Source organism: Euleptes europaea, chromosome 10 (genome assembly GCF_029931775.1).
Source record: "Euleptes europaea isolate rEulEur1 chromosome 10, rEulEur1.hap1, whole genome shotgun sequence".
In the NCBI taxonomy this organism is placed as follows: Eukaryota; Metazoa; Chordata; class Lepidosauria; order Squamata; family Sphaerodactylidae; genus Euleptes; species Euleptes europaea.
In genome coordinates, this window is record NC_079321.1 from 28,574,538 (window position 1) to 28,597,326 (window position 22,789).

A 22,789-nucleotide genomic window follows, 5' to 3' on the forward strand; every position below is an offset into this window, starting at 1 on the left:
CCACATAGAGGTTAAAGGAGAATCCTGCCTCTGAAAAGGTTAGAGACCACTGGTTTGTAGGATGCTGTCTCTCCGACTCAACGGCAAACTATTAGGAGTTTGGTCGGAAAGATTCAATAAAGGAAGATAACTGTTCTGAAGCTCCTTTCTCTAAAGGGGCTCTATGTCACTTCTGTTGCTTCTGTTTTAAAAAAGGTGTGGTTTTTTGGTAAAAATTGTGGTTATACTCTGTTTGATTGCTTGATGGTGTGCCAATAAAGGTATTGAAATTGAAATTGAATTGTAAAAATTGTGGTTTGTTAGCTGGTATCCTAGAGATCATGCCTTCAAAGCAAGAAAAAGAAAGTCAAATTGTCATTGAATAGATTATTAAATACTTAGTGAGACTATGCATGCTTTGGATACACAGAGTTTTTCATTAATTAGACTGATAGTACTGTGTATACAGAAAACAGCAGAATCATGGGACTTAATTTATGCTTGTTGGATACATGTTGGTGGACTGGATCCAATGCTTGTTCTCTGTTGGCAGAGTGGCGTAAGTGGAAAGGGAGATTTTCCCAATTCTCCTCTACTGCTACAGACCCCCACATAGCTCCTATCACTGCCCTTGGGGATTCTTTGAGGCTTTACTTGCAATGCTTTGGAATAACTACTTAGCATGTCTGTTTTAACTTTTGTGCATGCTTATTTGCCACCTTTGCCAGCTATCACAGCAGCTCAACGTGGCTTACTTGACCTGCAGGCAACAACAGTTAAACAGTATCCGAAAGAAATGCTGTGCATTCGTCCCCCAGGTGAAACCTTCTTTAAAGATCAGTTGTCAGATGTCCACTTGAAAACAATGACCTTATGTTTCTTACACAAATGGGCCAGAATGGGGGCCTTATGCCTCATGTAGGGCCTTCCATATTTCTGGAGCCGCTGAAAAAGAGCAGGGACTTGTTTGTTAGTTTAAAATATTTATATGGCACCTCTTCAGAGTCCTACCCGAGGCAGCTTACAATTAAAAAACACAATATTAAAACACAAGCCATTGGCAGCATAAAAACTATCCATAAAACAGAAGCGGACCATTAAAAAGCCGATAAGATAAAACCCCCAATTAAAAGCCTGAGTTAAAAAAAAAAGATGTGTTTTAGCCTGGTGCCAAAAAGGAAAGTAGTTTATGTGCCAGGCAAGCCTCAAGGGGGAGGAGGGCATTCCAAAAGCAAGATGCAACTACAGAAAATGCCCCGTCTCTGGTCGCTACCCGCCTCACCTCTGAAGGGAAGGGGGCACAGCGAGTAATACTTGAGAGTCACATCTTAACTGGTGGGCTGGATAGAATGGGAGATGCCCTTCAGGTGTTATGGCCGATCAGGCAAATCAAATGGGAGTAGTAGTGAGAAGACCCTGAAAGGATCTCAATTGGTGATTAGACTCATAGCAGAAGAGAAGGTCCTTCAAGTAAACTAGCCCCAGATTGTGTAGGGCTTTAAAGGTCAAAACTGGTGCTTTTAATGGGACACAGAAGCGTATTGGTAGGCAGTGGAGCTGTTCCAGGATGGGAGTAACGTGTTCCCCATCTGTGCATACTAACCAATATGCAAGGTGTCCTATTTCTACTAGTTGGAACTGCTGGGTAATCTTCATGGGTTTGTATTTTTTTAAAAAACCTCAACTTATTTATCTCTGTTTTTCAGTTTGGGTATTTGATTTACAATTGTTAATACTTTCACATTTTTAATTTTAGGGGATACTCCATTTTATGCTGACTCGTTGGTGGGGACATACAGTAAAATCATGGATCACAAGAACTCGTTACATTTCCCAGATGATGTAGAAATCTCTAAACATGCGAAGGATCTTATCTGTGCCTTTTTAACAGACAGGTATGTAAATCTATATTTTTGTCTTTTACTAAAATCGATTCCTTGATGTAAACTGTAATATCAAAGAATACTATCAGTAGGATTTTAACGAATAATAATTTTGGAACCATCCTATGATAGCAAAATCCACTCATTGTTAGAATCATGTTTTAAATCAGTATTTCCAGCGATAATTACCAAGTGATGTTTTCTTCTTAAGAAAATGCATGGTGGAATTGAAAGGGAGTTTTATAAAAACTCAAAGATATGCATCAAATGAGACTCTTTATTCACTCTCCTAACTGCAGCTCTAGCAAGGTTTTGTTTACTGGGATCCCTCAACCTTTGTGGGGGGGGGGGTCTACCGAGTGTAGGGGAATGCAGACCAAATGCATGTGCTCCTTCCAATTGCTTAGCTGTAGGGATCAACCCATAATTTATTTAATTTGTAGTATATATTTTTTTAAAGATTAGGTTGTCTGCCAAGCACATACTCAGGCAGCAGAAGAAGGTCTATTTTGGGGAGTTGCTTTTAGACTCTCCGTGTTTATATGCAAGAAGTGGCAGAATGGTGGAGAAGAACTCTGAGCTAATTAAAAGAGTGCTTTGTCTACTTCTCTTTCCCCTAGACTTGTGTATGCCTTCCCAGTTTATATTAAACATGGTGCTCAGTGAATTTATTTAAAACAGAGCGCCTTTTTATATACACAATTGCCACTGGAACACTTAAAATGACTAAGAATGAGCATCTGTCGTGTGACTTAGTAGTTTTCATACAGGAGCCTGTTTTTTTTAATGAGTTTTCAACAACGAAAAAGCTGTTCTGAAAAGAAATGGGTTTGCCGCTTGTATAATGGCTTCATTATACATCTTTAGGAAAAAATGTGCATGTGTGGCTATGCTTTTAAGTAAGAGGTGCTGGATTCAGTTTTTGAAATACTTACTTCAGTAGATATTGAATAACTGGTCTGTGTTTGGAAGCCAGTTTTTTCCGTCATTTACGTCCAAATGTTTGTACTGTGGTTTGGCAAACTTCATAGACTTGGAAGGTTTTTTTGGTTTTTTTAAAAATGAAGCCTTTTTCCTGTGTTCCTTTTCTGCACAGTCCAGTTGGAAATACGTTTTATTTAACACGTGGCAGATTGAGATTTCTAGCCATTCTGCCTATGTGAGAGTGCTAACAAACGGCTCTCTCTGTGTGGGAGATTCAAATTACAATAGATCTTAATGAAAAGCTGTCATGGACGATCACTTATCTTCTGTGTTTAGGCATCTTGGCATGTAAATGGAATCTAAAAATATGTTTAATGAAAATGGAATGCTGTCTATTTTAATATCAAATTTGGTTTAATTGCCATGTTCAGGGATGTGCGTCTTGGAAGGAATGGAGTAGAAGAAATTAAAAACCATCCGTTCTTTAAGAATGATCAATGGAATTGGGATAATATTCGAGAAAGTAAGTACCTTTATGTTTGGGAGAAAAATGTGTTCCTTTTTTTTCTTTCTAAAAACAAAATGCTGCTTTGAGTTAATATTCATTTAAAACTGTCTCTTTATGGAAACATGCGCCACATTTTTCTGCAAATGTCAGGGACTCAGTTTTCCAACTGAACATCTGTAGAGTGTGAAACTATGTGACATGCTCCTGAAATAAATCTTACATGTACTTTCCATATGTTTAAATATAAATATGTGTAAAAATATCATTTCTTTCAATAGTAACTGCCTACAGTGCAGATCTCCATGAGCACATGGTGCGCTTCAGTGGCAGGGGCAGCTATGCACGTGCAAAGGGACGTGGAGCTTCCCGCACTGTTAGCCTCCAGGGAGAAGTTCTGTAGATCTGCTAGGGCTTCCAGGCTGATAAGGATGCTCTGGATTAGCTGGTTGGTGTTATTTTTAACGTACATATTTAAGGTTTAATGTTCTGAGTTTCTTACGTTATCCATTTGACATGATTTGAAGACCAAGTGCCACTTTGTATTTTTTTTTCTTCAAAATCACTCTGCTTTGACTTTACCCCTTACCTGTTCACTTGAGTTTTGTACAGTTTGGCTGGGTAATCATTTTTTTACAAGTTTAATCTTATCCATGATCGGCTCTGCTTGGAGACTTGCAGTTTGGTGGCATGATAATACTTTACAGTGTTGATAAATTACTTAGCTTAGGTAATTGTGTATGTTTTTGTGTATGTTATAAGATAACAAGTCTATAAGGTAGGGCATTATTATTTTCCCCATATTGCAGTTAAGGCTGAGAAGGCATGGCTTGTTTAAGGCCAATAGCAGAGGCAGAATTTTAACCACAGACCTCATAGATCACAGCTCATTCTCTTATCAACTATGTTACCCCAGCTTTAGAAACTAATTAAATGTTTAATCTTAATTTAAAACCCAAATATCAGTGGAATCTGCCTGCAATGGAAGGGTCTAGTTTTCGGATCAGTCCGGATATGGGATGTCCGGCTAAGGGATACTCTACTTGTATAACTAAATTTGTAGCAGTTTTGATTTAATTCCAGTAGCTGGATTGGATAATGCTTGACTTTACTGTACATTTTTCAAATATTGTTGAGGTTACAATTAGGATTTCCAAAATGGAGTTCAACTCCAGGACTGTTTAAAAATAAAAAGGAATATATCCATATTTTCTCACTCAGCAGCCCCCCTACTGCTTCTAGAATTCCTTTTTCTAGTTTCCTTAAACTTCAGAGTATAGGTGGCTGGGAACAAGCACGCTCTGCGCTGTTTGCGACCTTGCAGGCCTGACTGCTAAAATGCAGCCTCTTTGTGATAGAATGTGCTGTTTAATTTTGTGTTGAGGTTTATAGTCAATGAATTTTGTTCTAATATAGGTCTCTCCCCCTTTTTTTAGCTGCTGCACCAGTTGTACCTGAGCTCAGTAGTGACATAGATAGCAGCAATTTTGATGACATTGAAGATGATAGAGGAGATGTCGAAACATTTCCAATCCCCAAAGCCTTTGTTGGAAATCAGCTGCCTTTTATAGGATTTACCTACTATAGAGAGAACTTGTACGTGATACATTTATTTTTGTTGTTGTTATTTTATTAGATTTATAACCTGCTCTCTTCCCGGCCAAGACCTAACAGTCACTGGTCAAATCATCATCATTATGTAAGATTTCAGTAAAAACATAACACAGTTAAAAATCAGTAAAATTTAACAATAAGCCAACAAAACCCATTGTACCAGTTGGCGCACGTTATTAAAGCAATGGGCCATAGTGAGCCAGGATGGGGGGACAGCAGTCAGCCCCACCAAAAGTTGGTGGAATAATGTAATCAGAAAAGAGGTGGGCAGGGAGGCCAGCTATGATGATAAATACCATTGCTGTCCTCAACTACAGGCCTGGCGGAACATCTCTGTCTTACAGGCTCTGTGGAACTACATTAGGTCCCACAGGACCTTGGTCTCATTTGACAGAGAGTTCCACCAGGTCGGGGCCAGGGCTGAAAAGGCCCTGGCTTTTAGTTGAGGACAGCCGGACAGTCTTTGTGCTGGGGACCACCAGGAGACGCGGCATACCAGGAGACACTGTCCTGATAGATATGCTGGTCCCAGACCGTGAAAAGCTTTAAAGGTCAAAACCAGCACCTTGAACCTGATCCAATACTCCACCTGAAGCCAGTGTAGTTGCCAAAGCACTGGCTGAATATGTGCTCGCAATGGAACCTACACTACAGCATTTTGAGCCAGCTGGAGTTTTCAGATCAGTCTCAAGGGCAGCCCTACGTAGAGCGAATTACAGTAATGTAGCCTAGAGGTGACCGTCGCATGGATCACCATGGCTCGGTTGGGGTGGGAAAGGTACAGCATCAGCTGCCTAGCCTGGTGGAGACGGTAAAAAACCGCCTTGGCTGCGGCTGTGACCTGAGCCTCCATTGATAAGGAGGCATCAAGGATCACACCCAGACACTTGATGGCAGACGCAGGTGTTAGTTGCACACTGTCAAGAGCAATGTCTGAAATTGTTGTTACAATGCTTGTTTCAACAATGAATTCTATCAAAATATTTAGTTTTTAGGGTTAAATGCTTTACTTTTTAAATGACAAATATTTATTCAGTAAGTATTTTGTGTTTATCTGGGGGCGAGAAGGGAAGAAAAAGTAAAAGTAGAAAAATATGTAATGTTAGGAACATTTATTTAGCGCATATTAGATCTGTTTTACTGCATATGAACGAAATAATAAACTTACGTAGGCATTCAAATTATAAACTATGTGTGGATTTGAAAGAAAGCTCTCAGAGATCTTTGGGTCACTGAAAATTAAAAGATAGCTGAATAAGACTGCCATTATTCTGAGAACAGTTTAAAGTGGATTAAGATTTGAGATGGCTTATTAAAATGAGTTGATCGGCATGGTTGCAAGAGTTTTTGAAAACTTGAATTGTTTTCAACAGGTTGCTAAGTGACTCCTCTCAGCCCTGTAGGGAAAACGAATCCTGTAGGAAAAATGAGGTAAGGACACTATTTTAATTAAACGTTAAACGCCCAAAAGGTTTCATTTAGAATAGTGTATCCTTTCATTGTAGAATCATGAACTCATTTTTTTATTAGTTAGCATTAGTTGTACAGATCTATTATTATCTATGAATAACTCCCATTAAAGGGAAAGGAATAATTGGCCATTAGATGGCTTTATGTTTTAGGTTTTAACGTCCTGAATTTTGAAATAGAAAGAGAATGTAGATTGGCAGCCTTGTTGTTGTTTTTTAAATCACTCGTTTCTTTCTTTTGTCTTCACAGGATAGTGAAGAGGTAAGCATGTTATTTTAAACTATCAAATGTTTCTTTTTTATAAAGTGGTATTTGAATTATCTGTTTTTGTTTATTTTTTACTATAGTGGCATTTCTTTTAAATTTTATTTATTTATTTATTTAGAGGATAGACGTACAGCCCATTCCTGAGGTGGAGGGCTGCGCTGCCCTCCAAAGGAGGTTCTCCCTTCCCCAGGCCAAAATCTTCCTCGTCCCCGGAAACCCCGTGCAACCACTCCATAGGGTTGCACAGGGATATGCCACCTCAAAAGGTGGTGTATCTCCAGGAAAGGGGGCATTCCCAGGCCACAAGGGCTTAGGAGGCCACCTAAAGGCGGCTCCTCCCCTGGCCCGGCGCTGGTACATCCCAGAAGTGCGCTGTTAGGACATCGGCGGGAGGATGGCGTCCAGGTCCCCCCGCCTGTCCCACAGCCCCTTCTTGGCCTCCTTAGGAATTTCGTACTTGAGGCTCAGGAATGGGCTGCCAGTCTGTAAAAATGTAGACGTTGGTTATGCATGAAATAAATATGTTCTACACTGTGGAGTACGTGAGAGCTATCACTGGCCAAAAAATGTTTATCCAATTTTGGAGTAGTGGCAACTATTTTAATAGAAAGTAGTATAAGAACTATCAGTGTGTCAAAGTTACAAACATGAGAAGAGCCCTGCTGAATTAGACCACAAATCCATCTGTAACAGGACACTGTCACCCCTGCATCCAATTAGAGAATCTGGGGTAAACAATTTTAAAAAGACTTTGCCAATTCAAGCTATTTAGCGGCAGAGTTCTCCAGGATTTATCAATCAAGGGCTGTTGATCAAACTTTAAATCTGATAAAACAGACAAGAAAGGCATGAGTTGCGTTCTTTGAACTATAACCAGCAAACCAGACCGAAAACCTTTAGAGACGTTTATCTTTTATTGAAAAAAGAAATCATTCTCTTTATTATGCAAGACAGTAGGAAGCATAATCATGTGAAAATTAACTCGACAATTACTGTAAAATGCTAGAATTGTCAAATTTTAAAAGTGAGTAATATTTTAAAAGCTAACCAGGTTTTAGGTTTTGTCTTACTGCTTTGTAAGGATGATCAAAAAGCCCAAGTCACACCCAGAAATCTCACCTAATCTTCTCAGACTTCCATCCAGAGAAATCTGATTTGCTTATACCAGTAATGCATATTTATAGAAAAATACCAGTCTTATCTTTTTCTAAATCTCTTCTATCATAATCGTGTGATTACTACTTAGATAAGTGATTGGTTCTTAACTAAATAATCAGCACAAGTGCAAATGAACCAATCAGCAGGTTCATATGTTACATCTGATAAAGCAAGATAAGAAGGCCAATCTTAACTCTTAACTTTCATTAAAAAGCAATTCATCCAACTTGTCTCTTAACTGTTTCAATTAACTGTCAAAGATTAAAGTAGCTTAAAGCAAACAGAATCTGCATTTGTAATGCCACATATTGTAAATGTATGTGGCAATTTGTAGAATTCGTAAAGTTTGCTACTTTTCAACAGCTATGATTTAAAATACCTTATGCAATACAGGACAGATTGGAAGGTTTAAAAACAACATTATAATATGGCTTAGGTCCAGGAATTCTATTCCAACTGGAAGAGGACTTCCTCCAATAGAGTTAGACTTCTTTCTTAGCAGAAAGGAATCCTTGGATCCAACTCTTGTGTGTCAGTGGATTTCCCTCTGCTCTGCACATGTGCTGAATTAATTTACGTATATTATAATACAAAGATATTTTCATGTGGTTCTTGTAGGTTATCCGGGCTGTGTAACCGTGGTCTTGGTATTTTCTTTCCTGACGTTTCGCCAGCAGCTGTGGCAGGCATCTTCAGAGGAGTAACACTGAAGGACAGTGTCTCTCAGTGTCTGTGCAATCTGACGAAATAGTTGGTAGAATTGTCCAGTCTTTCAGTGTCTTGGAATAAGACCCTGTGTCCTGACACTGAAAGGCTGGACAAATCTACCAACTATTTTGTCAGATTGCACAGAGAAGCCATTGAAATTCATAAACATCAGCACAACTTTAACAGAAAAGAAGAGAGTTTAAGAATGAATAAGGCATGGCTTCCTGTCCTGAAAACCTCCAGACTAACAAAGACTACAGTCCACAATAGCCGTGCGGATTAGCTTTGGATTTCACACATTAACAGATCACTTCAGGATACAATGGTTCCATATTAACATACCACACCCTCATTAGCATATTATCTTGATACTTACAGGACAATGATTAGCACATTACCTTTGATACTTTTTGCAGGACAATGATTCAGCTCAACCCAACCCCTTTCTGACTATATATTACTCTTCCTACACACTTGACACTGAGAGACATTGTCCTTCAGTGTTACTCCTCTGAAGATGCCTGCCACAGCTGCTGGCGAAACATCAGGAAAGAAAATACCAAGACCACGGTTACACAGTCTGGATAACCTACAAGAACCAATGAACTCTGACCGTGAAAGCCTTCGACAATATATTTTCATGCGTTCTACAAAATCACTCAGTGCTTGCCTATAGAAATAATGAACAAATCAATAATATTTGGTTCTGGATTAAAGGTTTCTAGAATTTATCTGTGTAAATAATTTTCCATCTGATAAGCACTTAATATCCAGAGTCTTCCTTTGCCAGTTTGCACAATTTCAGAAAAAAGTAAGCAAGTTAGAAGATCAGCTTCGTAATGAAATACAACTCAAAGAAGAGCTGGAGCAGAAATGCAGGTAATAAGTTTTTCCTTCCCCTCCCCATACGTGGGACAGCTTTTTACAAGACGAGTTTAGTGGGACATCAAATAAAGAATGATGCCAGCATCGAGAGCCATAACACCAGAAGGCAGCCTGTTTTTAAAGCTTTTTGGTTACCTCGTGATTTTGAATACTTGTTGGGTTCAGGCTACTCATATTCAGCTCTCTGTCTCTTCTCAGGATAAGTTAGTTGTGCTTTGGAACGCATACAGCTTGCATTGGGCAGAAAGGGGTGACTGGAGAGACTGTGGGTGTCAGCACACAGCCTCCTCATTTCCCCCGATGGCCTGTTGCCTTGCCTGCATGTGCAGGAGATGTCAGAAGTCAGGCTCTTTCGAGTCCTATGGAAATAATCTCAGTGTTCGGTGCTGCTGTGCCCATGTTACATGTTGGTCAAGCCTTTTGGTTGGTGGGTTGTTGTTTTTTAAATTCTATATATAAAATAATTTTAAATGCTTTTGTGTGCAAAACTTATGTAATCTTGGTTATGACTGCATTTTAGTCATATCCCTTGATTTTGTTTTTCAGTAGATGAAACTCCTTTGTTCTCCCCCTTCCTTTCTGCAGTCAGTAGGGGGGAAAAAACTATGTTCTGCAATATTCAATCCCCTCCCCCCTTCTAGTTCAGCAAGGTGTAGTGGTTAAGAGCAGTGGTTTGGAGCTGTGGACTCTAATCTGGAGAACCAGGTTGGTTTCCCCACTCCTCCACATGAAGCCAGCTGGGTGACCTTGGGCTAGTCACAGTTCTCTCCGAACTCCCTCAGGCCCACCTACCTCACAGGGTGTCTGTTGTGGGGAGAGGAAGGGAAGGTGATTATAAGCTGGTTTGATTCTTCCTTAAGTGGTAGAGAAAGTCAGCATATAAAAACCAACCCTTCTTTTTCTTCTTCCTCTTCTGCTGCTCCTTCTGCTATCTGTGACCTATCTTGTGAATTTTATGGTTCTTGTCTACCAACTGAATGTTCATTTTTATCCAAGTACAGTAGGAAAAGATCTCAGGTACATTTAAAGAATACTGTTGTTCTTTCACAGGCCTTTTGCTGTAAGGATTAGCTCAGTTAGTTTTTGCTTGATTGCTGTATCGTGTAATTTACAGAACCAACATGGCATTGTTAGGGTGTTTGGAGAATTTTCTGTTACTTCCTCATGGTCTTTATGCGTCATACAGACGGGCGTTATGCCTGTGCACAGCTCAGTTTGGAAACTTCTTGAGTTAGTTTTTAGGTGCAAAAAATATCCTCCCTTCAGAAGCACAGCTTGGACTCTGCATGACAACAGGGAAGGAGTTGTGCTACAGATTACTTAACATTGCTAACAGGAATATAGGTAGTTTGCTATCGGTTTACAATAGAAAAAAATGAAGTTAAATATTTTTACATACCTTATTCTGTCCTTTTCTCCTAACACTTACTTCAATATTTCCCTAGAACTATTAATAATCGCCTAGAGAAGATAATGAAAGAATTGGATGAAGAGGTAAGCCAGTATCTTTCATATGCTCCATTACCTTATTTTCTCCGTTAAATGTGGAGAATATAAAGCATAGTAAATTTGTTAATTTATTCTTTTCTTTACAAGATAATGGGAACATGTTGTCAGCTCTGAAATAGTGATGAAGCTATAGCAAATAGTATTTAATAGACTAAAAATGGGACTGTTGCAGATATTTGTGAGAAGAATGTAAGATGTTTTGCTTATCCGTTTTTGAATGCATGCAGTTCTCATGATTTGGCAGAAGGATAAATTAGGTTAATACCAAAAGGTCGCTTGTTGAATATGTTATCTTTTTTAAAGAGCTTGGAGCAGCTTGCAGGTTTTTTTACAACAACCTGTTTTGTTTTGTTTTTTGGATGCTGTCTGGCTTTGAGCCTCCTAGTGAGTTTCATGGTTGTGTAGGGATTTGAGCTCGTTTTCCCCAACCCACCCACATTCAAAACCAACACACTGAATCATTGCACCATGCTGGTGCTTTACTCCAAAGCTGCTCAAGACAAATGATCTCTCCGCTCCTCTTTCCTTTGGCACTCTGAAAGCAGGATTTGACTATGGATCCAATCTTTCATTCCAATTAAGGAATAGAAATAGTGTCACCAAAGGAAGAATTGTTTATTGATCAGGTCACCTCTAGAGCACAGGAGAAACTGATGACATTTTAATTGTGAATTTTATTTCTTTTCTATATTGGCCAATCCATTTAGGCTCACAGTGGTGTCATTGTAGCCAACATGGCATTGTTACTCATTCCTCAATCTCGAAGTGGTAGGAGCCACCTTATTAAAGATAGAGTATCTGCTAAAGATACATTAGTACTTGTAAAGAAATATGAGTAAGAAACATAGTGTGGTTGTTAGGTTTCTGAGAAGACCTGAATTGAATGCTAGTGGGGGGGTTTTGGCTATACTTAACCAAAAGATAGATAAAGATGTCCAAAAATAAATTCAGCTCCATAAGATCACTAGAGTTGCTTTGTCGATTTCAGCATATGTAATAAATCCTAAATATGGTTGCTTTAAAAGCCACATATTGTGCCTAATGTTATACTACATTTGGATTAGATTTTTACCATTGATTTCCATTAAACAGAATTGTGAGGCTTCTTTGCTGTTTTGAAATTTTGTGGCTGACTGTAATTTGCATAAGATCATCTGCTGAGCATATTTGCTGCAACCAAATGGGAAATATTTTTGCTTAATTGATTGAATCAAGCCAGCTTTTCCCCTCTATCTTGGACAAATTTCCCTCCTTATTACAGCCTCCATCCAACATGACATTTGTTCATGTAAATTTCACAATCCCTGGTCTATTTTTGACGGTCAAAGGGAATCCCATCCTCCCTTTTTAACCAGTGGGGAAAGCTTTTTGGATCCAACCCAGTGCTTTCATTAAATGTAGTGAGGTTCCATTCTTCATAAATCTTCTTTAAAAAAGAAAATATGCCTTCTGTTCTTCAATATGTATTTCTAGATAACCTCAAGAAAGAATGTAGAGTCTGCACTGAGACAGTTGGAAAGGGAAAAAGCTCTTCTCCAGCATAAAAATGCAGAATACCAGCGGAAAGCTGAACATGAAGCGGATAAAAAACGCAATCTGGAAAATGATGGTATGTGGACCAGGATCTTGAGGCATTGTGAGAAGTGAACAAAATTATTTTCCTGCTGCTATGAATTTATTTTTTAAAAGCTGTTATTAAATAAGCACAATGGAATTAAAAATTCAAAATTTTTTTTGTTACAGTTAATAGTTTGAAAGACCAGCTCGAAGATTTGAAAAGGCGGAATCAGAACTCTCAGATATCAAATGAAAAAATCAACCAACTACAAAGACAGGCAAGCTATATTTCTGTTTGACTGTTTCAAATCTGTGTATAAAAATTGCCCTGTCGGTGACAGTTTGCAGCTCTGATGTCACCTTGGAAATGTTTGTGAAAGTTTTGTTGATAATAACTTGTCTGAAATGTTTTTCATGGCTCAATAGCTGGATGAAGCCAATGCCTTACTGCGTACAGAATCTGATACGACAGCCAGGTTCAGGAAGCACCAGACAGAGAGTACAAAGCAGATTCAGCAGCTGGAAGCTAATAACAGAGATCTGCAAGATAAAAACTGTGCACTGGAAAATGCTAAACTCAAACTAGAGAAGGACTTTCTCAACCTGCAGTCTGCCCTGGAATCCGAAAGGAGAGATCGAACTCATGGGTCAGAGATTATCAGCGATCTTCAGGGTATGAAAAACATTCTGCTGGAAATTGCTTTGAATATTAGAAAGAAGCAGCGCTGCTGCTCTTGGAACTGGGATTTAGTTTTATAATTTATGTGCTTTCTTAATTTTTTACTTTGCTACTAATTATTCGGACATTGTTTTTTGTTTTGTAAATCACAGTTCATAATATGTTAAATTTTGATAACATATTTAGTAACATTTCTTTACTGATTGGTCTCTTTCAATATTTTTTTAGGCCGAATAGCTAGTTTGGAAGAAGAAGTAAAAAATGGGAGGAATGTATTAGCTAAAATTGAGACAGAGAAAAGACAATTACAGGAAAGATTCACAGATCTGGAAAAGGTAAAAAAAAGAAAAGAAGTATATAATAGCTTGCATTTGCAAATTACAGTCAATTCTGTTGACATTCTGATTTTTGCATACCTTGATAGTTGTAATTATATTATTTTTTTCACTCTCTTTAAAGTTATATAACATGCTACCAGTAAATTAAGTGATGGCGTTTTCCCATGAAAGAATCTGTCTGTTAAGCTTGTGACTTCTACATTGGCTTTAAACCATAAGTTGTTGCTAGGATATATTTTTCTGAAGATAGCCGATGCTCTCACTTCTGGAGAAATAGTAGATAGGCCTCCTTAGAGTTTCTGTTGAGAGAACAAGCCTGAAAGATCATATCTGTAGTCCAATTTATTTTTATCAAGCAAGGCTTCTACAAGTTTTTGCTCCATTCCGCACACAGCAATTATGAGTGATAATACTTAATTTATATTCTATAGTCTTGCAATGCCATTTCTTGAAGTATTTTTTTCCTCAGCAGCTTTAATCAGCGAATAAATGAAGGATATAGGGCAGGGGTATCAAACGTGAGGCCCAAGGGCCGGATCCGGCCCCTTGATAGCTCTTATCCGGCCCCCGAGCCAGCCAACGCAGCCATCCCCCTACACACACTCAATCTGGGCTGGCAAGGCATGGCCGGCCCGACCAAGTGATATTTATGTCGTATCCAACCCTCACCCCTGGTATAGGGAATTGTGGAATAGATTTGTGGGAGCTCTAGTAGGCTTGGAGGTGACAGTTGATGAAAGCTGTGGCTTAGGACAGGTGATCAATTGGATGGAAGGAGTTTTCCAATGAAAGCTGAGAAACTGAAAGTGTATCGGGACATGGAATGAGATATGGGAAGAGTTTTGCAGTTCCCAGAGGTTGTCAAGTACTGGCATTACCCACATTCCAAGCATAACAGCCCATCTTGCTAGCCAGCTAGAGGTTATGAAGAGTCAAATTCTTTCCAGCTTTTACTATTTTCTTTGTGCAGTAATAAACAGTTCAGTTGCTTTCTGTTATGGGGGATATATAACACTTCTGGTAGGTAGCCAAATTAGCATTTTAAATATGTTATCTCCTATTACAAGATAGAGAATATGATCAAACTAGAAATCTTAAACACAGACCATCTTTTTTCTCCTGCCACTGGTCAGGTCTTCCTATTAAAGTGTCTAGTTTTACTTTAAAAATACTTGTGGGATTATATTCAAACAATTGCATTCCTGTATGTTTCCTTAACAGGAGAAGAACAACATGGAAATAGATATGACGTACAAGCTAAAAGTGATGCAGCAGAACTTGGAACAAGAAGAAGCTGAACATAAGGCAACAAAAGCCCGGCTAGCTGACAAAAATAAAATCTACGAGTCTATTGAAGAAGCAAAGTCTGAAGCCATGAAAGGTAAAGACATGATATATTATGTACTCATGATTGTATTTATCTATATATGTAATTATAAAGTGTGCCCCCTACCTGCAGATACTTAAATCTGCAGATAGGGGCCACACTTCTGCCCAATGGTTTTTTTTGCAGACTTGGGACCCCCTGAGTCTGTAGAAAAATCCAGAACGTTTTTAAAAAATAAACCGGGGGGGGGGGTTAAATTCCCCCCAACTAAATAAAGCATTGTCTGCACATGCGTGGACAACGCTCTTACTTCCTTAGAGCCCAGCAGCGGTTGCAGTGGCAGCAGAGCCTGTCCATGGCAGGGGAGCCCGGGAACCACCGCATCACTGTAAGGGGGTGCCGAGAGAGAGAGAGAAGTGGCTCTCAGTGGAGGCCTGAGTGCGCCATCGAGAGAGGGAAGGAGGGAAGTATTGGAACTGCTCCCCCTTACTGAGCTGCAGAAGCAGGAACAGCATGAGCCAGCAAGTGGGTGACTGGGGGAGAAGAGAAAAAGTTTTATCAGAGAAAATTAACGTGAATGGTATTTGAAATGTTTTTATAGAATAGTTATCAGTGAAGTCAAAATGAGGGTATTTTGCCAGCTTCACAGCAGATACCACATATGAGTTGACGTCACTTGGTGGGGAAATCATTTTTTGCCTGTAGATCTTTACTCGGAAAACTGCTTAGACTGTTAGCAGGTCCTAATGCTTCAATTTGACTTGCATTGGAGCTTACAAAAGTTTCCAGGCTGTCTAGTCAGAGACAAATAAGGCATAAAACTGTGTGGCACCAATGCATCAAAAAGTAATTTTGCTTTCAGAAAGGATTGTGTAGGCCGTAAATGAGTCAGAACGTGTCTTGAAGTAGAGTAATGGGAAACTGACAGTGAATTTGGAAGGCGAGGAGGCTTGCTTATGTAATGCATCTTAAATAATTGTTCACTTCAAGCTGACTGGGGATGATCTAAAAGTATTACACGAGTTGCATCTTCAATTTAGGAGGATTCCAGTTATGTAAGACCTTCAGTAATAACTATTTTCAACTTCAGTTATATCACTTTTCTTCACAGAAGTCCAATTATCAATGGTACTTCCAAATGAAATTGTATGAGCGTCAAAGGGTTATAAAATGATAAATGCTGACTTTGCTTGTATTTTTTTATTTTATAGAAATGGAAAAGAAGCTCTCAGAGGAAAGAGTTTCAAAGCAAAAAGTAGAAAACTGCTTGCTGGAAGTTGAAAAACGATGCTCTATGTTGGACTGTGATCTAAAACAATCTCAGCAGAAAATAAATGAGCTACTTAAGCAAAAAGATAAGTTGAATGAGGATGTAAGTATGAGTAAGAAACGTGCAGTACTCTTAGATTTGTTCCTGGTTGTTATCTACTTGGGGCTTTTGTTTTAGGTTACCTTTGTGGTAAGATAACCCATGATTATTTACATATACAAATTTCTGTTTAGCTTTCTCCTAGCTTCATATTAGTTCTTTACTAAAAATTAATGCAGAATAAGGTAAGACATTCCCTTCGTGAAGCAGTCTTTGTGCATTTGTGTGCATGCACACCAAGCACCTACACGTTGGGAGCCTTACTGGAATGACATATGATGTGATGGTGTGTGTGTGTGAGGATAGAGATTTCAGATCTGATAGGCTCATAGACTAGATCCAAGCCCATGTTTTTAGCAGTGCAGTCTTGGGCAACAGTCTGAGCCATTAGTTTTAATTGGCTTAGCATGGAATACTTCTATGTAGGACTGCACTTTATATCTGCACCTTTGCTTCTCATGTAAGCTTGTTATTTCAACTGTGTGTTTGTGTGTTATATGCCATCCCTTTGCTTCTGACTTACAGAGACTCTATGAATTAATAACCTCCAAAATGTCCTATCATTACTAGCCTTGCTCAGGTCTTGCAAACTGAAGGCTGTGGCTTCCTATATAGGGTCAATACATCTCATGTTGAGTCATCTTTTCCTACCGCCTTCAGCTTTTTTCCTGGCATTATTATCTTCTCCAATGAGCCGTGTCTTCTCATGATGTGTCCAGAGTATGGTAGCCTCCATCTAGTCTTTTTAGCTTCCAGGGAGAGTTCAGGCTTGGTTTGATCTAGAATCCTTGTCTTTTTTGGTGGTCCACATTATCTATAAAACTCTTCTCCAACACCACATTTCAAATGAATCTATTTTCATGTCAGCTTTCTTCATCATCCAACTTTCACACCCATACATAGTAATGGAGAATACCATAGTATGAGTTATCCTGCTCTTGGTCTTCAGTGCCACTTCCTTACACTTAAGGTTCTTTTCTAGTTCCTTCATGGTTGTCCTTTCAAGTCTCAGTCTTCTGAATTAAGCTTCCTCCTAATTATTCTGTAAAACATCTGAGCAGTATATGGTGTTTTTTTTCTCTGCAGGTTTTCAATTTTCAAGCATTACTGGTTTCTCTGCAGCAGTGTAGTAATACTTATTAGTTCAAGGGAACTAACTGTTGCCTGTCTTTTCCTTTGACATAGCTTTCTCCTTCTTAGTGTACATACATGTAACATGTTTGTTAAAAAGGAATTAATTTTGTTGTTTTCCAGGTTAAAAACTTGACATTGAAAATAGAACAGGAAACACAAAAGCGCTGCCTCACGCAGAATGACCTGAAGATGCAAACACAACAAGTCAATGCATTGAAAATGTCAGAGAAGCAGCTAAAACAAGAGAATAATCATCTTGCTGAAATCAAACTAAGTTTGGAAAAACAAAATAATGAACTCCGCAAGTAAGGCAACTCAACAATAAGGTTGTTTATCGTTACTGTGTGATATCCCATTAGAGCTGAAAATTACTTGCTACAAAGAGGAATTTAAGGTGTTCTGTAGCCACACAGGAAACAATCAATTCCAAAACAATCATTATTCAAAGGACTGGAAAAGAATTGGCAGTCTAGTGAGATGAATAATTTTGTTGTGAGCTAGTATGGTATAGGGGTTAGAATGTCAAACTAAGATCTGGGAGTTCCAGGTTCAAATCCCCACTCTACCATGGAAGCTTGCTGGGCAACCTTGGGCCAGTCTCTGCCTAACCCACCTCACAGGCTTGTTGTGAGGATATAATGGAGGAGAGAAGAATGTTGTAAGCCGCTTTGGGTCCCCATTGGGGACAAAGGCAATGTATAAATTAAGTTTTAAAAAATCATGTACTTGGGCCACTCAGAATCTGCAATTTTTTAATACTCCAGATCTCTGTCAGTTTGCATGTAGCTCAGCTGCTTCACAAACCACTCTGGGATGGAGTTTTTGTCATGCTGAAGTAGCATTTAGTATTACTGAAATACATGTATATCAATCAATCAATAACTTTAATACGGTCCAAGACCAGCAGATTAAAATATATAAATAGATATAAATGTATATGAAATATTTAGTAAATTGGTAGTTGTGAAGGACAACCAGGTCGTGTTTTGCTCCACTTCGCATCAAGGGCCCTGGGTGACATGAGGTTGGATTCAACCCACTGCAAACAGAACATTAGCAAAAGGGATCTTTACCTCCTTGGGCTGCAGCCCCTCTGCCCCCTCCCCCAGCCATTCTTGGAGGTTAGGGCTGTTAGAAAGAGGTTAGCTTAGAAAGAAGGCACTTAAGGGGAGACATGATAGAGGTCTATAAAATTATGCATGGTTTGGAGAGTGGAAAAGGAGAAGCTTTTCTCCCTCTCTCTTAATACTAGAACACAGGGTCATCTGCTGAAGCTGGAGGGTGAGCAATTCAAAATAGATAAAAAGAAGTATTTCTTCACACAAAGCGTAGTTAAATTATGGAACTCCCTGCCCCAGGATGTGGTGATGGCTGCCAACTTGGAAGGCTTTAAGAGGAGAGTGGACATGTTCATGGAGGAGAGAGCTATCCATGGCTACTAGTAAAAATGGATACTAGTTGTGATGCATACCTATTCTCTCCAGGATCAGAGGAGCAAGCTTATTATATTAGGTGCTTTGGAACACAGGCAGGATAATGCTGCTGCAGTTGTCTTGCTTGTGGGCTTCCTAGAGGAACCTGGTTGCTTCTGTGTGAACAGACTGCTGGATTTGATAGGCCTTGGTCTGATCCAGTATGGCTTTTCTTATGAGGTTGGGTAGACCTTCTGGATCAGAGGAGGATATGTTTGGGCTGCAGCGGAAAAGAAGAATTAGCAGAAATTGCTATATCCACTCTTGTTAACTCTTGTTCCCTTCAAGGAAGGCTTTACACAAGTACAGAAGGGTGCAGACAGCCAATTGGCTATTCCATGTTGCAGCTTCCACGTTTCATCTGATGCTGCTCTTAAGGGTCCTCAGTCCTCTGAAGCAGTTTTTCAGGGACACGGGGGGCTGCAATATGAAGGAGAAGGCATTAAAGCTGCCTTTCATGAATTTGCTCAATTCGTTCATTGAAACACAACAGGAGAGGGAGAATTTGGAAGTAGAAAATAATACATTCATGCTTGTCAGAAGAACTACATAATGATTTCTGTGGTATTTATTTTATCTTCCGAATAGGGAACGCCAGGATGCTGATGGACAAATGAAGGAACTTCAAGACCAGCTTGAAGCAGAACAATATTTTTCAGTATGTACTGCATTGGGATCATTATTATTCTGTTTCTCTAGTTTAATACAGAAATATTATTCCTTGTTAATGCACTGCAATTTCTTGTCAAGTTAAAAATTTGAAGCCATGTTTTTGATCTTGCAGTTAGTAGAAAAGGTAATGACGGTACATTGTGAGACATAGAGAAATTAAGAATTGTTAAATTAAGAGCCAGCATGGTTTAGTGGTTAAGATTGGTGGTTTGGAGTGGTGGACTCTAATCTAGAGAACCAGGTTTGATTCCCCACTCCTCCACACGAGGAACGGACACTAATCTGGTGAACTGGGTTGGTTTCCCCACTCTTCCACATGAGCTGCAGGCGCTGATCTAGTGAACTGGATTTGTTTCCCCATGAAGCCAGCTGGGTGACCTTGGGCTAGTGGAAGAAAAAAGGGGGAATAAAACACAACCTAAAAACAGAAGCTGGGTACCCAAGGTAGGGTAGAAGAAAAGAAATATATATATAAAATATAATTTATTTGAAGGGGTTTGTAAAGGTTAAAAATATTTAAAAAACATTAAAATAGCACAATGGCATTTCCTAGGGTTGATATCTGTAACCACAAACCAAACGTGTTTCAGCCTTTGGGCCTTCATCAGTGGTCAGTTAAAACCCATGTTAAGCCTGCATACATTTACAGAAATAAATATATATACAAACAGTTTAAATCAAACCAGCCATGTGTATAGGTTGTCTGAAAAGACAGAATCATAATGGGTTAGTTTCTATCTAATAAAGAGCCCATTATACAAGTCTTGCAAGAGATGTTTGAGTAATTGGTAACAGATTTTGTAAGTATTTTTCAAACATCTCGTCAGATTGGTTCTAGTTGTAATACTGTAAAACATAATTAAACAGATTGGAAACCTCAGTTCATTATTAATCTAACTTGAATAATTACTTTCCTATGTATATTAAAGCGGAGGTCCTTATCTGTGTGAGCGAAGGTCAGAAAGTGCTGCACTTCTGTCAAGGGTATACGATAGCTGTCCTCCCCTGCTGGAACCTCCAAACAAGAACACGGTCCATTTGTAGGAACAAGGATGTTGATAGCGCCATTAGTACAGCACTTTCTGACCTTCACTCACACAGATAAGGTCCTCCGCTTCTGGATTATTGAAAAAGTACCAGCAACGTCTCATCTACAGCAGAGGCTTCTAAGGAAAAGAGAGACTTTCTGGATTTATACTTTGAGAACTTTGGCTCCAAAAGGTTTAAATGAAGATATTGACTGGCTTTGTCTTTAAGAGACCTTTTCAAGCTTTACAACATTGTGATTTACTTGTAAAATCCTTTAGCTTGAGTGCACAGGATCAGTTGCAATTACATTTCTCATAGAGATACAGGTGAGTGCATCATCCAAATTACAGATGGGCTGAGTCAAATTACAGATGGGCTTACATCACCCTTTTAACACTATTTAGAGTGGGATAGGATCACCAGTTTGACATTGCTCTACTAAGTTGATAACTGCACACATCGTATATGAGAGACATATACAAACCAGGTATGTGTTTATATATTGGTATATTTAATATACATAGGAAAGTAATTATTCCAGTTAGAGTAATAATGAACTGAGGTTTCCAATCTGTTGTAATACTGTAAAACATAATTAAACTAGAACCAGTCTGATCAGATGTTTGAGTAATTGGTAATAGATTTTGTAAGTATTTTTCAAACATCTCTTGCAAGACTTATATAATGGGCTCTTTATTAGATAGAAACTAACCCATTATTATTCTGTCTTTTCAGACAACCTATACACATGCCTGGTTTGATTTAAACTGTTTGTATATGTATGTATTTCTGTAAATGTGTGCAGGCTTAACATGGGTTTTAACTGACCACTGATGAAGGCCCAATAGGCCGAAACGCATCTGGTTTGTGGTTACAGATATCAACCCTAGGAAATGCCATTGTGCTATTTTAATGTTTTTAAATATTTTTAACCTTTACAAAGCGCTTTGAATAAATTATATTTTCAGTATTTATTTATATAAATACTCAACCTTCTACCCAACCTTGGGTACCCAGCTGACCTTGGGCTAGTCACAGCTCTCTCAGCCCCACCTACCTCACATGCTTTCTTGATTAGTTGATTACAGCACTGATCACATCCGTTTTCTTTTTTAAAAAAATTTCAGACTTTATACAAGACACAGGTTCGTGAGCTTAAAGAAGAATGTGAAGAAAAGACAAAACTTTGTAAAGAAATTCAGCAAAAGATACAAGAGTTGCAAGATGAGAGGTGAGGTGTCAAGCAGTTTGCTTCTCAACCACACGTAGGGTTGTCAACAGGCCTAGAGAAAAAATGTCCTGTGACTTTTAACAGCGACCAAATGTATGGAAAAGAGAGCAGCAGAAATTTCACAACATGGAGATAAATACCATTCCCTGGTAAATAACAGCTCATTAACCCTCTATTAAAAGGGGCCAGATGCTATTTCTCCAGGTAGTTGGCAACCCTATAAACTTAACAGTATGACTATATTTCAGGTTCAGAAATGGCAGGAATAATTTATTCAACCACATCTTTGACTTGCAGGGATTCCTTGGCAGCGCAACTTGAGATCACTTTAACCAAGGCAGATTCAGAACAGTTGGCTCGTTCCATTGCTGAAGAACAGTACTCAGATTTGGAAAAAGAGAAGATCATGAAAGAGTTGGAGATTAAAGAAATGATGGCTAGGCACAAACAGGAACTTGCTGAAAAAGATTCCACAATAGGATCTGTAAGTGGTGCACATTAAGCCCCTATCGTAGGTTTTCTTTTGCCAGCTAGAGTGTCTTTATTTACAGGCGCTCCTCTAGTATTATGATTCAGCCTGAAACAGTACTGAGTTCTTAAGTAAAACAACTAGATATCTGTTGGGCAAGATGTGTTGCACGATGAAAAAGCGAATTGATAAATGCTCAGAGAAAATGTTTCCTGGGATTGGGATTCAGAGTATGCACTGTTCATACTTACATACTTTGAGCTTTTTCAAACAAATGGGAGAAGCTATCCAGTCATGTCCTCACTAGAATCACGGCCTATAATTTATTATTATCTTTCGGCCTTGGTGTAGTTCTTTTTTAAAAGGTGTATCACTGAGCTGGAAATGTAATGGTGAATCAGAAATACTTATAGCAGTGCCCTAATTTAAAAAAATCAAAGAAGTGTGACCTGCTGTCATAAATGACAGCAGAACAAATGACAGCTCTGCAGCTGGTCACACAAACACATGTTCCATCAATTTTGAGTGCTTACGCAGCAGAGTGTGTAGAAGTTGGTTCCATTAATACACCCTGTTTGTTTTATTAACTGTTTGGGAGATACCAGTTTCT

The 22,789-nt window shown here is 38.9% G+C and overlaps 1 protein-coding gene across 1 annotated transcript in view; it reads left to right on the top strand.

Moving 5' to 3' along the window:
* Positions 1-22,789, top strand: part of ROCK2 (Rho associated coiled-coil containing protein kinase 2) — a 113,656-nt gene that overhangs the window by 69,077 nt on the left and 21,790 nt on the right. The window contains exons 7-22 of the mRNA XM_056856236.1: positions 1,736-1,874; positions 3,218-3,309; positions 4,728-4,887; positions 6,279-6,336; positions 9,299-9,387; positions 10,839-10,887; positions 12,376-12,511; positions 12,646-12,737; positions 12,886-13,132; positions 13,367-13,473; positions 14,698-14,857; positions 16,015-16,175; positions 17,427-17,611; positions 19,367-19,436; positions 21,607-21,710; positions 22,008-22,194. Coding sequence (XP_056712214.1) covers positions 1,736-1,874; positions 3,218-3,309; positions 4,728-4,887; positions 6,279-6,336; positions 9,299-9,387; positions 10,839-10,887; positions 12,376-12,511; positions 12,646-12,737; positions 12,886-13,132; positions 13,367-13,473; positions 14,698-14,857; positions 16,015-16,175; positions 17,427-17,611; positions 19,367-19,436; positions 21,607-21,710; positions 22,008-22,194 — 2,036 coding nt within the window. The remainder of the gene's footprint in view (positions 1-1,735; positions 1,875-3,217; positions 3,310-4,727; positions 4,888-6,278; positions 6,337-9,298; positions 9,388-10,838; positions 10,888-12,375; positions 12,512-12,645; positions 12,738-12,885; positions 13,133-13,366; positions 13,474-14,697; positions 14,858-16,014; positions 16,176-17,426; positions 17,612-19,366; positions 19,437-21,606; positions 21,711-22,007; positions 22,195-22,789) is intronic.